This window comes from Mastigoproctus giganteus, chromosome 10, assembly GCF_048544385.1.
Source record: "Mastigoproctus giganteus isolate SK-2022 chromosome 10, ASM4854438v1, whole genome shotgun sequence".
Taxonomy (NCBI): Eukaryota; Metazoa; Arthropoda; class Arachnida; order Uropygi; family Thelyphonidae; genus Mastigoproctus; species Mastigoproctus giganteus.
Window position 1 is genome coordinate 190,335,754 of NC_143584.1, and position 15,113 is coordinate 190,350,866.

Here is a 15,113-nt window from a genome sequence, read left to right on the forward strand (position 1 = left end):
GCAGGATCTAGAAAAGTTGAGCAGATGGGCTGAGAAGTGACACTTGAAGTTTAACATTGACAAATGTAAAATACTGCATATGGGAAGCGGTAACTCCATAGTAATGTATCAACTGTGTGGTACTACCCTGACAGTGGTAGAGAGTGAAAAGGACCTGGGGTAATCGTGCAAGCAGATATGAAGTTTACTGTGTAGTGCAGATGGTCTGCAAGAGTAGCTCATGGTGTCTTGTCAATGATATTCTGGAATTTTCTAGCAGGGATAAGGAGGTGATTATCCCATTGTATAAGGCAATGGTCAGGCCACACCTTGAGTACTGTATATAGGTCTGGAGGCCTCATTTTAAGAAAGATGTAGAGCTGTTGTAATGAGTACAGAGAAGGGCAACAAGATTAGTGAATGGAATAAAGGGTTGCTCTTACGAAGAAAGGCTTAAGTTTTGCAAATTACAGTGTCTGGAGACTAGGCAACTGTGAGGTTATCTGATTGAGGTGAATAGAATTATAAAATGTGAATTTGAATATCATCAGTTTGGCTGAAACAAGAAGAAGAAATGAATCATAAGTTTATCAAGTGGAAATCTGCTGTACACCAATGGAAACAGTGAAAGGAGTGAAGGTGGAGTTGGCTTTCTGGTCCATAAAGATATAAAAAACAACATTTTGGAATTCAAAAGTGCATCACCAAGGGTGTCAAGACTACTACTCATGATTTCTAAGAGATATAAGCTGAAGGTTATAATGATTTATGCACCAACATCGAGCCATAATGATGAAGAGGTTGAAGAAATGTACACCGAAATTGAGAGTCTTCTAGATGAACAGAAAACTCACTACATTATCATTATGGGGGACTTCAATGCTAAGGCTGGAAAGAGACAAAACAACGCAGAAAGGGGAACTATAGGAAATTTTGGAATTGGTGAAAGAGTTGTGGAATTTGCAGAATCTCGAGGAATGTCAGTAATGAACACTTTTTTTCAAGAAAAGGGTGAACAGAAAGTGGACATGGAAAAGCCCAAATGGATTAACAACTAACGAAATCGACTTCATCCTCACTAACAGAAGATATATCGCGAATGATGTTACTGTCCTGAACAAGGTAAATGTTGGAAATGATCAGAGAATGGTAAGATGCACACTTGATATAGATGTAAGAAAAGAAAGGAAAAAACCGACTCAAGTAAATAATACAGAAGACTTTGAGATAACAGAAGAGGAGAAAAAGCAGTATGTATTTGATGATTCTTAATGCATGAAGAATCACTACTGATAATCAGATCTAGAGTATTACCCCCTCTAGTTGCCTCACGAACATGCTGATGTAGAAAACAATCATCCAATAAATCCAGAAAAGCCTTGCCAGTGTGTGAGTGACCAACCCACAAATTCCAGTCAATATCCGCAAAATTAAAATCCTCCATTATAAGACTGATTTACTGGCTCACTCTATTTTCCTGTACACTTTCTTATTATGCTCATTAGAGTCATTACTCCTACTCTCAATTTTGATCTCCCGATGCTTATGTGACACCAAACTGATTTGACACTGCACTGTCCAGCGATGTCAACTGGCTTCACTTCCTTGGATTTTGTGTTTCTTAGCTAATAGCATAACCCCTCCTCCCTTCGTATCCAGTTTATCCTTTCTGTATACATTGTACTCCCCAAATTCCAGTTCTGCATTCCTTACATCTGTGTGACACCACGTTTCTGATATCCCAACAATGTCTGCCTTTGATGTTTTGAGAAATACCTCAAATTCATCAAATTTATTTACCAAACTCCTAGCATTGGTGTACACACAAGTATACATGTGCCTTTTCCTATTCCTAGCTACCCTAACACAACCCATGTGCTTACTTGTACCGCAATGACTCCCAGCAGTCTCTGAAATAACCTGCATCTTGATTTCCAGGCTGCTGCTCATTCCATAGAAGCAGTGCAAGAATCACTTTCACCTTTGCCAGTGGATACTGTTAATCTAGTCATTGTATCCCCCCCCCAAGCTAGCAGTTTTCTGAACCACCTAACACTGCCTCGATAGCATCAGCAAATATTCTTGCACCCTTTCTATTTAAGTGTATCCCATCCCTGTAGAAGCAGTCTCTCCTGTTAACAAGTACAGACCAGGCTGAAAAAAATTCTACCCCTTGAGCCTTGCACAATCTTTCCAGGGCCTAATTGATTGATAAGGCTCTTGTCATATACTCCCTTCTGTCTTTATTTTATATTGATTGTGAATTGGGGATGTGAGTTACACCTTAACAGTATGAACCAAAAATCAAGACAACTTAATGCCAGTAAAACACAATGAATTTTCATTTAAAAACATATGAGGATAAAAAAATTAGATTAGTTGCTATGGTTTTACACATACCTTAAAAGAAAAAGATTTTTTCAGTATGGCTGGCCAACATCGGTTGACTTGTCCATTCCATCGGTTGGAATGCTAATAAACACACATCGGTTGATGTGTGTTTATTAGCATTCCCTTAATGTAACATTTCTAAAGCAAGAAATTGTATTTCAAGAATTTATTGTTGTCAGTTGAAATGGACAATACTACAAAATGTGTTTTACAAAATTGCATTAACACTAAATATTGTCGATGAGCCAAAAACTGTTGGAACATTTTGATATTAAAAATTTTTGATTCATAAAAAGTGATTATATTACTCATAGTTGTATATTGATTATTATTGTTATGATAAGGTGCTTGATGGTGAGGGCCTTATATACAGGGTGATTCACTACCAGTGTGACAAACTTGCAGGAGGTGTAGGGGGCACAAAGACGAATCGGAATCACATAGCATTGCAGGGTCCAAAATGCCTTCGTCATGCGGGGAGGTCGCATGAACAAAGAAGCAAAGAAAAAGAATAGAAACAGCAACTCGTTAGTGTAACAGAAATCATTTTAATGACAAGTTTTACATTGGCAAAAAGCCATGCTACAGAAGGTGTTCGAAAGTTCGACCAGAAGCAGTCACAACAGGCTTCACAGCGCCGCCGCATGGAATCCCTAACTTTCTGGAAGATTCCTGGCGTGTCTCGAATCTCCCCGGCAGCTACAGAGATGCGAGCGATGAGGTCTGCAACTGAATCAACGGGGGTCTCGTACACCAATGTCTTCATTTGACCCCAGCAGAAGAAGTCCAGACATGATAGGTCCGGCGATCTAGCAGGCCGATGAACCGGACCACCACGACCTATCCAATGCTGTCCAAATGTAACGTTTAGGTGTTGGCGGATGTCATTTGTGTAATGTGGGGGAGCCCCATCATGCTGGAAGCACATTGAGCGGCGCAACAACTGAGGAACATGTGCTTCTTTAATAAGTTTGGGCAGGACTTGCTGTAGAAAGATCAAGTATGCCCTACCGTCCAGACGAGGGAGCAGAAGGTACGATCCAATGAGGTGGTCTCCAACAATGCCGGCCCAAACATTGCCAGAGTTGCACGTGTTCGCGTACCATGGGAGTTCTCCAAAGCTCACAAATGGGTGTTATGTATATTGAAGGTTCGCTCTCTTGTGAAACTTGCCTCATCCGTGAACAATATGGATGCAGCAAATGCGCTGTCTGCCTCACTCTGTTGAAGAAACCAAGTAGCAAAAGTCGTCTGGAGTGGATAATCTGCAGGCTCCAATGATTGGACGCGTTGCAGATGGTATGAACTCATTTGGTTTGTTGACAGTATCCTCCATACAGTGGATTGGGAAATACCCAATCGTTGGCCTATCGCTCGAGTACTCATACTCGGATTGCCTTCTGCAAGACGTAGGACATTCTCCTCATTGTCTTGCGTCCTCGTCGTTCGCTCTCGATTCATGGTACCTCTCGTGAAACAACCAGTCTCATGTAACCTTCTGTGCACACGTGCGAAAATCGTATGATGAGGAGTACGTCTCTGCGGGAAATGTTCCTGGTACAAGCGCAGAATGGCGCACCTGTTACAGCCTGCAGCTCCATACGCGAGGTGCATGTTGGCTAGATCAACGTTTGAATACTCGTCCAACCTACTGCCTCAGGAACCGATTCGCAAATGCTGACTTCCAGCGGGATCGCTGTTCACGCGACCTCCCGTTCAACGTCCTCTACCGCATGATGAAGGCATTTTGGACCCTGCAATGCTATGTGATTCCGAATCGTCTTTGTGCCCCCTACACCTCCTGCAAGTTTGTCGCACTGGTAATGAATCACCCTGTATATGTTCTATAATGGCTCTTGAATTGCTATATATGAATCCTCCTACATTAAGAGGTAGGAGTAATTAATGTTCACTTATTCTTGTCTCTGCAAACTGTATTTTGCATTATGTGTTTTAATTTATGATATTATTCATCATGGTTGTTAATACTTGTTTGGTAATTGCTTGTTTGCTTTTAACTAGTTTTTAATTTTTATATTTCTTAGGAATGGGCAAGGAAGTCGAAAATTTAATTATGGAGAACAATGAACTTTTGGCCACTAAGTAAGTTTCTTATTTTATTTTCAGATACAGAATATAAAGCTTGATAACAAGAATTGCTGATTTAATTTAGAACGAGTAAAATAAAATGCAACATATCCTATATGCATTGTGGCCAAAACATTAGATGCCTCTGTCAGTAGCGTACATTGTATCATTGCACAATAAACATGAGTGCAGATTGATATTACCTGCTTCCTCTCTGCTTAGTTCAGAACTGCTTGATAGTGAGAGACCTGTAGACTGCAGTACATCTAAGATAAGGAAGAAAGATATAATTGATACAACAAGGAATTATTCATTGGAAGTTTAGGAGCCCTGGATTCAAAAACTTAAGGAATAGTAACAAAATGATTGTTGTGGGAACCCATGAAAATATTGGACTGCAACTTTGCAAATGGAGGGTTTTAATGAATAAAGGAGGCATCTCAACTGCATGTGGGACATTTATGGTAGCAATGGGGAGGCTGATACAGCAATTAATATACACTTACAGATAATGGTGTTAACCAATAAACTGAAACATGTAGCTATCTGAATCTGATATTTTGTGAGTTCTTTGACTGTTCCACTTCGTCAAAGATGAATGCAGACATATATACATTTTTCACATATACTTACACATAAATACTAAAAATGACAAAGTTATTTGAGAATTAAGAAACAAATGGATGAATTGATACAACCCTAACAAAAAACACAGTTACATCCTTGTTTAATGTTCTTAGAAAATAAATAACTTTTTTTGTCACTTTTAGTGTTGATGTGTAAGTATATGTATATGTATAAAAAATTAGCATTGTGTGAACAAATGTCACAGTACTAATTTGTGGGAGAGAAAGACACAAACATTGAGACAATAGCTATAGATAATGCTGCAAAAACATTCGATATAGCAGTCATCTGCAGGTTTAAGTTATTAAATAGAGATTCTAAAGTTTGTCTCACTTTTGAATGCATTGTTTCAAGGTTTGGCAATTTTAAAGAGGATTACATTAATCCTTTGGTGCTAATGCATGACCTTGAGTGTCTGCAGAATTTTCTTCTGGCCTTTTCATTGGCAGTGACATATTCCACAAGAGCAACTTACTGGTTCAGATTATTATTGGGGGGGGGGGGACTTGACACAACACCAGCCAATTTGCAACAAGTAAAGTCAGAAGATCAGCAAGAATTGTTACACAGAAACTCAAGTCTACATGGATTTTTGTATCTTAGGATCTGTTTAAGGAATTTTGAGACAAATGAGCTTCTGTGTTATGTTATAGTTGCCATATAATATAGTGTAAGGAAGCACAGGCTTTTGTTGCACTGTGGGGGGGGAACCCAAGTAGATAAGAAAATACAAATTATATACTTCTTTCCTCACACAGGTAACTATTCCAGTTGACCTTTGAATTTATTCAAACGGTCAGCCTCAACTACCTGTGAGGGCAACTTATTCCAGCAATCAATGACTTGCTGGCTAAAAATTTCCTGCAATTTTATCTAAACCTCAACCCCTGCAATTTGAATTCCCCCTAGTACTGGAATTTTTTATAATGGTGAGAATCCCACCTTCATTCATTTTACTAATCCTGCTCAAAGGTCACCTCTGAGGTGCCTGGTTGCCAAGCTCTGTAGTCTTGGCAACCAGGCTCATAATCAGAGTCTTTCCTCATATGGTTGTCCTTGTGTAGATCTCACCATTCGAGTGGCCTGTCTTTAGACCTTTTCAAGAAGCTCAATGTCTTTTTTCAGGTGAGGTCTCTATACTTGAACACAGTATTCCAGATGTGGTCTTACAATTGCCTTATTCAGTGGGATTATGATCTCCTCTCTACCAGATAACGTTTGATAAATCATCGATAGGACACCATGGGCTTTCCTGGCTGCCTATTTACACTGTTTTGAAAACTTCATATCTGCCCATATTGTAACTCCCAGATCCCTTTCATCATCCACTGTTTTTAATTCAAATCCACAGTGTATAATTTATTTGTGAGTTGCTATTTCCCAAATGTAAGACCTTCCATTTAGCAGCATTAAAACATAGCTGCCACATCGCTGACCAGCTTTGAAGTCTGTTCAAGTCATCCTGAAGGAACGCCGCTTGGCACTGATCATTAATGACTCTGCCAATCTTTATGTAGTAGTAGTAATGTGATGCAAGAATTCAAGTGTGTGAGCTTATGTAGCATCAGCAAAAAAAAAATTTCACACAGCCATTCCCTCTAAAAGTTTGTCCAGTTCCTCCTTGAATTTATTTAAGCTATCAACTTCCACAACAACAGATGGAAGTCTGTTCCGGCAGTCAACTACCCACTGGCTAAAGGCAAACTTCCGCACATCTATTCTACAATTGTCTTTCCTCAATTTGGATTTTGTGTTCCCTCAGGTTTGTAATCTGAGAAAGCAGAAGAATTCCATTAGAATCGAGCCTGCTCAGCCCATTCAAGGCCTTATACACCTTAATCAGATCACCTCGCAGGTGCCGAGTTTCCAGATGCTGCAATTTGCAGAACTTAAGCCTTTCTTGGTAAGAGGACCCCTTCATTCCCCTTGCCAATCTTGTTGCGCTCCTCTGTAGTCTCTCAAGCAACCCTACATCCTTCCTATGCAAATTTTAAAAAGTTGTCAACTGCAAATTTTGCTTCATGCCTTCTATCTCTTTGTCCATGTTAATTATGAAAAAGAGGAACAACAGTGGTCCAGGAACTGATCCTTGAGCGACCCCACTGCTGACATTACACCAATCTGAAGAATATCCATTAATCACAACTCTCTGCCTTCTGCTCTGTAGCCACACAGAAATCTATCTTAGAATCTTGCAGTAATCTCAACCCATTCAAGCTTGTATACCTCTCATGAGGGACCAAGTTAAATGCTCTGTTAAAATTCAAATAAACTACGTCAAAATTGTTTTCCCTAAATCCAGCTCATCAGTAACTGTGTCAGAATAGCCTACTAAGTTAGTTAAGCATGATTTACCCATGTTTTGGTTTGTTAAGGCATATTGTATCCTTCAGAATGCCATATCTCTCTAAATGTCCCTGGATTGTACTCTTAGTCATTGCCTCCAAGATTTTCCCTACCACTGAATTCAGACTAACCATTCTGTAGTTACCAACTTTACTCGTAGAACTGCCTTTATGTATTGGTGATACATTGGCACTTCTCCAATCCAAAGGAATCTCCTCCAAGTCCAAAAGATGCCCTCAAAACTACAGGGTATATACCGTCAACTCCAGGAGCCTTACTTGCCTTTATGCCTATATGACTCAGCCTCTTCTCAGCATGCAGGGTCTTTCTTCGTAAAAACCGATGCAAAGTACCCATTCAATTCATTTGCAACATCATCTGGGTTATCTAAGGCTTTCCCACACCCAGTGCAACTTCAGGGTCCAATCTGATTAGCTTTCTTCTTCGTTGTATTCACATACAAGTCAAAGAGATAAATGAGAGAAAAGTTGGTTTTTTGAGTTTAGAGTTGGACATTGGACGGATGGTGACTGTTTGAGGCATGTGTTTGGACTGGTTTGGAGGAGAGTGAGAGAATTACAGATGCCAGGTGAGATGAACAGCACCCATGAAAGTATCTGTAGGAAAGACATGCAGCAGAACCTGAATGTATATAAATGGAGTCCACAAGTTTGAGATGTTTTGAAGCCATCAGTCCAGATGTGGGAATATTATTCCATGGTAGAGCAGAGTTCGGATTTGTACAGATTTCAGAGTTGTTATTTAGAACAGAGTAACACCATGAGAGATAAAGAAAACTAAATTTTTTTTGGATTCAGGAGAAGCAGTTTATGGTAAGAGAGATTTGAAGTTAGAGTAATTCCTAGCAGAGATATGTGAACTTGTCGTGAAATTTGAGTGTCATCAAAGATGAGCAAAGGCACATTAGACTTTTTTGTGAGAAATATGACAGGGCTGAGTTTTAGAGAGATTAAAGTTAACTAAGTTTTCTTTTCCATGCGGAATACCCCTCAACGTGGGCACCTGTACGTGGTGAGGGGACCTCCCAGTGACGCTGCTGGACTTCCAGACTAGCATCACTGGGATCCAACGCCCACAGCCTAGGTTCTGGGCTTACATCAATGGAATCCGGCGTGTTTGCCGTGCGCTGCGACCCGTGGAAATTCGGAAAGGGGGATCCTGGTGGTTGAGGGGCCCAGCTCCAATACACCACTTTGGCCCCTGCTTCGACAAGACGGGTGGTCCTGGAAGGCCCGGCTAGGATCAATCGGCTAGTAGGTTCGCCTGCGAGGGTCAACCGTGTCAATGCCACGCCCCTACCCTCATGGTCCGAGGGACAGGATTCAGGCTGGCGGCGGTGCGGGTATAGTGTCTGGGTAGCCCTGGCGTCCCACTCCCGAGCGCATTTATTGCATGCCGGGTAGTGGGCGTCCCTTTGGGCTCCGTGGTGGGTGGGGAGCCCGGGCACTGAACAATTTAAAAACCTATATGAATCCTGATAAACATATTTCTTCAGGGGCCCCAACCCGGTCCCTATCTGAAAACACAGACACTGACAGCAATATTGCTTCAAAGAGGCAGCGGACTGAATTACCATCAGGTCCTATCCCGCGGTTTTTAATCATGCACTCCACCAATGAAAAACCGATTGGAAAAATGTCACCTTTCTTTATACAGAAAGGGTTAGACGGGTTAGTAGGTTCACCCAAATCAGTTAAGAGGCTCCGCTCTGGAGACCTCTTAATTGAAACTACAAATGAGAGGCAATCTGAATACCTACTCCGAACAACATCAATCGGAGGAATCCCTATAACAGTGACACCACACAGAACACTCAATTCATCTAGAGGTGTCATTTCGGAGTGGGACCTTCTCGACGTATACGAGGAGGAAATCTGCTCCGAATTAAAACCACAGGGAGTCATTGCCGTAAAGAGAATCACTGCGCGAAGGGATGGAAAAATAGTTAAAACCAGGAGCGTTATCCTGACTTTCAACACTCCTAAACCTCCTGATGAGATTAAAGCTGGATACATCAACTGTTCAGTGCGTCCATACATTCCGAACCCTTTACGGTGTTTCAAATGCCAGAAGTATGGACATTCTCAAATGGCCTGCCGTGGAGTCCTTGCATGCGCTCGATGCGGTGCAAAGGACCACGAAACAACAGCATGTTCAGCCGCAAAACCCACCTGTATTAACTGTGAAGGCGAACACCCGGCCTATTCACGAGCATGCCAGAGGTGGAAAGAAGAAAAAGAGATTCAACGGCTGAAGGCAGAGCTTAACATATCATACCAGGAGGCAAGGAAATCGGTCAAACCCCTGAATACCAACAGACCTACCTACGCCCAGAAGGTAGCAGGGAGATGTTCCGTCGGAACTCAGACGGACATGACCATTCCTCCAAAGGAGTCTTTTACTCCCATCGCGCGGTATCTTTTAAGTTCGCAAAAACCTACACAGAAGGACCAATCAGCTGCCACTCCTATATCGGTACCTCCTAATGCTCCACAAGTATCAAAGACAATTATGAAAGAAAAGAATAAGAAAGGGGAAGTCCCCCCTAGTACCCAAGAAAAGATGGATGTGGAGCAGAAGGAGGTACCCGAAGAGTCAGTAACCTAAAAGGAAGACCATGTCTTCCTTTTAGGTTACCACGGTGGAAGATTGATCAGGCCGACTGGACTGCCTTCCAACAACAGGCAAATTTCGATCTTAGCACAGTCAGTCAAGAGCCTATCAATGATGCAGTTAAGTACATCACAGAAAATATTGTCCAAGCAGCTGCGAATACAGTTCCAAAAACATCAGCCCGGTTTCCACCATTTCCCAAACCTTGGTGGAATTCACAATGCACAGCAGCAAAAAAGGCTCAAAACAAAGCGTGGGGGATATTTCGCCGATATCCTACCACGAACAACCTTATAGCCTTCAAACGTGCACGAGCCAAAGCACGCTACACCCGTCGTCAGAGTCAAAAGGAATCATGGATCCGTTTTACATCATCTATTAACCAGTCTACCAACTCTAAGGTAGTCTGGGATAAAATCCGGAAAATGAAGGGAAAATATACATCCCACCCTTCTTCAATCCTAGATTATAATGGATGCGCTATTGCAGATCCAACTGCAATAGCCAATGCTCTTGGGGAAACATTCTCTAACATCTCCGCAACATCCTCGTACTCCCCAGAGTTCCTGGTCCTGAAATATAAAATCGAAAAACAGGCACTTAACTTTAAATCTAAGAGTATTTATCCCTACAGCGGGGATTTCACTACTCAAGAACTGGAAAGAGCCCTCGCTCTTTCCAAAGCAAGTGCCGTTGGACCAGATGGCATCCATTATGAAATGATTAAAAATCTTCCACCAAAATCTATGGATTGTCTGCTCCTTCTGTATAACAGAATCTTTACTGAAGGGCAGTTTCCGGACTCCTGGCGAAAGGCAATCGTTCTTGCCTTTCCTGAGCCAGGAAAGGATCCAAAAGTCACCACCAATTATCGTCCTATTGCTCTGACTAGCTGTTTGTGCAAAATCCTGGAGAGAATGGTCAATTCTCGTTTAATATGGTATTTAGAATCAAATGACCTTCTCTCCAACATCCAGTGCGGCTTCCGACGGAACCGGTCCACTTTGGACCATCTTATTAGATTGGAAGCATCCATCCGGGATGCTTTCCTAAAACGCGAACACTTGGTGTCGGTGTTCTTCGACATGGAAAAAGCGTATGACACAACTTGGAGATTTGGCATTTTAAAAGATTTACATAACCTTGGCCTTAGAGGGCATCTCTCCCTTTTTATTCAAATGTTTTTAGCCAATCGATCTTTCCAAGTTCGTGTGGGATCCTCACTCTCTCGCTCCTTTAGCCAAGAGGAGGGAGTACCACAAGGATCAGTATTAAGTGTCACGCTTTTTGCCATCAAAATAAATTCCATCACAGAACAACTTCCTCCAACTGTAAACAGTGCCCTCTATGTTGATGACTTTAGCATTTTTTGCCAGTCGTGCAACATGAGGGTTATTGAAAGACAACTGCAGAAAGCCATTGATAACCTGAATGTCTGGGCACTTGCTAATGGCTTCAGGTTCTCGCCGGAGAAGACCGTTTGCGTACACTTTTGTCGCAAGCGTAATCTTCATCCTGAACCTGAATTAAGGCTCGGACAAAATGCAATTCCGGTAGCAGCGAACACAAAATTCTTGGGACTCATATTCGATAAAAAACTGACCTTCTTGGATCATATTCGTCAACTCCGCACAAAGTGCACACGCGGGCTTAATATTCTCCGCTCGCTCTCCTTTACATCTTGGGGAGCAGACAGATGCACCCTTCTTCTGCTTTACCGTGCACTTGTGCGATCCAAAGTAGACTATGGGTCCCAGGTATACTCCTCAGCCCGAGACAGTGTCCTGCGGTGGCTGGACCCCGTCCATCATCAGGCCCTACGTATTGCTACTGGAGCATATCGCACATCTCCTGTCCAGAGCTTATACGTCGAAGCAAACGAACCACCGTTATCGCTTCGACGTAAGCAGTTGTCTCTAAAGTACGCTTTAAAACTGAAATCCCTGCCAGACCACCCTACGTGGCCCTTCGTTTTTGAGCCACGATGGGAAAACTTGTACAATACCCGTAAGACTGCCAATCGTCCTTTTGGTATTCGTCTCCAAGGGCTACTCAACGAACTTAATATCAAGGTAGACAAGGTTGCCCAAACATCACAGCAACCCTTTCCACCCTGGCATGCTCGTGTTCCGGCATGCGACTTGTCGCTTAGAATCTGGGCAAAGTCGGACACTCCATCATGTGTCTACCTGCAGCTTCATTCAGCACACCGAACTGAATATTCCGACTTCGCGCCAGTCTACACAGACGGTTCGAAGTCAGAATCATATGTGGGATCTGCTGCTGTCTTTACAGACAGGACTATATCAGAGCAGATTCCCTCTGAATGCAGCATATTTACTGCAGAGCTGCACGCTGTAGAGTTAGCCTTGGATCACATTAGTGAATGCCAATATCAACGGTTCATTTTATATACCGACTCTCTTAGCATGTTACAGGCTTTAATATCCTTGAGATATAATCCTCATCCAGTTCTGTCTAGCATTCAGCAGAAGATTCACGTTCTCCATGAACGCGAATATGACATCCGCTTCTGCTGGATTCCGAGCCACATTGGGATTAGGGGAAATGATTTGGCTGACGCTGCAGCCAAATCAGCAATTCCCAATAATAATCGCTGCCTGTTAGTCCCCTATACAGACTACAGGCAAATAATACACGAGCAAATACATTCCCAATGGCAGGATTCGTGGAATAGACAGACTGCGAATAAATTATATCAAATAAAGCCCGTAATTGAACCGTGGCAGTCTAATCTGCGCAGGAATCGCAAGGAGGAAGTTGTTCTAGCTCGTCTCCGCATAGGACACGGTCATCTTACACATTCTTTTTTGCTGAGGGCAGATGACTGTCCTATGTGCGAGAACTGGGGCACCGTTTTATCCATGAGACACATTTTAATTGATTGTCCACATTTTAGAAATATCCGTTTTACCGCTTTTAATTATCTGACTGAGCCATATACACTCAGTCAGATTTTATCCGACAATGGCAATGTGTCTGCAGTTTTTAGGTTTTTAAAATCAATAAATATTTTTAATCGAATATAAAATTTACATTTTCCCTTTATATATTTGTTATACCTTTGGACATAGTGACCTGGTAATTAGGTCACTGAAAGTTTAAATTTTTTTATAACTGACATGGTCTTGGCGCATTATAGCCATAGAAGCTAATGCGCCAAAAAAAACCAAAACCAAACCAAACCAAACCAAACCATGCGGAATAATTACCTGGACACCAGCATATAAGGACTTGGCGGAGGATATAAGGACTTGGCAGAGGATATTTGAGAAGTTGATGCTGTTTGAGCAGGATAAGGTTTATCAAATTGGAAGGCAGAATGTATACTGCTATCATCAGCAAAACTATGGATAGGATTTCTGGTCAGTAGAAGAAGGTCTTTAATATACAAGAGAAAAGAGTGAGAGAAAGAACTGAACTGGGGACAATGCTAAACATTAGTGGTGAAGTTAAAAGACAGAGAGGAATCTACCATCACTCACAGTGGGCAGTCAGAGAGAAAACTAGATATCCAATTTCAGAAAACAGTCTTGTTTAGAAGACATCTATGCCAAACATTGTCAGAAGATGTATATGCCAAACATTGTCAGAAGCCTTAGATATGCCAAGATCAATATTTATCAGTGATATTGATGAAGGTATATCAAGCTTAATGTCTAAGTTTGCAGATGATACAACAGTTGGCAGGGTTGTTAATGGTAGTAAAGACAGCATGCTACTGCAACAGGATCTAGAAAAGTTAGGCAGATGGGCTGAGAAGTGGCAACTAAGTGGCAGGGTGGTTAACGACAGTCATCAGGGTGAGCTGCTGCAACAAGATCTAGGAAAATTGGGTCCATGGGCTGAGAAATGGCAGCTGAAGTTTAACATTGACAAATGCAAGGTGCTACACATGAATGGCAGTAACCCCAGAGTAACTTATCAACTATGTGATACTATACTCAGGGTAGTGGAGAATGAAAAAGACCTAGCAGTAATTGTGCAGTCGTGAACAGTGCAGACATGCTGCCGGGACAGCTCATGGTGTTTTGTCAGTGATATACCAGAACTTTGCTTCAGGGATAAGGAGGTGATTATCCCTTTTTATAAGGCGATGGTTAGGCCACATCTTGAGTACTGTATACAGGTCTGGAGGCCCCACTTTAGGAAGGATGTAGATATGCTAGTGTCTAAGAATATATAAATTCATACACTGACCATTGAATAAAATTTAAAATTTAATATAAAATTAAATTTAATATTTAATTTAAATGCCATAAGAACCGCTGAATACAACAAGTCTGCTGTGGCCGAACATTTTTGGGAGAAGCAGCATCAAATCTCCCCGGAGGACGCTATTATTTTGGATCGTGCACATGGATAATGGGAGCGTAAATCGCTCGAGGGTTTACGGATTAGTTCATCCAGTAGGAATACAATAAACAGAGATAGAGGTATACGTATTAATCCTATCTTTGAAACAGTTATATTAAGGTCGGATGAACGATTTTCTTTGCCACGTTCCCGAGACATTTCCGCTTCCGGTTCTGACCATGTGCCGATTGAACCACGTGGAGAAATACCACGTGTGGAGGTACCGTGAGCCTGCTACTTAAGGAGATGTTGCAGGAAGTCATCTGAAATCTGAAGCTTTCGGGAGCGTCAGCTCCCGAAAGCTTCAGATTTTTAGCGCTTTTAATGTTTTATATTTTAGCAAATTTTATTGTAAATGATCTTTTATTACAGTTTTTAGCATTCCGTAATAGTTTATTGTAAATATTTTTTTTGTGTAAAGATTGTAGTCATATTAAATTTTAAATTTTATTCAATGGTCGGTGTATGAATTTATATATTCTTAGACATGAGTTTTCCCGACCTCAGAGGCCTCTTTCAGGATATAGATATGCTAGGATGAGTGGAGAGAAGGGCAACCAGATTGGTGAAGAGAACAGAAGGGTCCTCATACCTAAAGAGGTTTTAGTTCTGCAAATTGCAGCATCTCGAGACCAGGCACCTGCAAGGAGATCTGATAGAGGTGTTTAAAG

The 15,113-nt window shown here is 41.7% G+C and overlaps 1 protein-coding gene across 1 annotated transcript in view; it reads left to right on the plus strand.

Annotated features, from left to right (window-relative positions):
- Positions 1–15,113, plus strand: part of LOC150079667 (C-Jun-amino-terminal kinase-interacting protein 4-like) — a 540,406-nt gene that overhangs the window by 218,937 nt on the left and 306,356 nt on the right. The window contains exon 12 of the mRNA XM_090383158.1: positions 4,416–4,473. Coding sequence (XP_090239284.1) covers positions 4,416–4,473 — 58 coding nt within the window. The remainder of the gene's footprint in view (positions 1–4,415; positions 4,474–15,113) is intronic.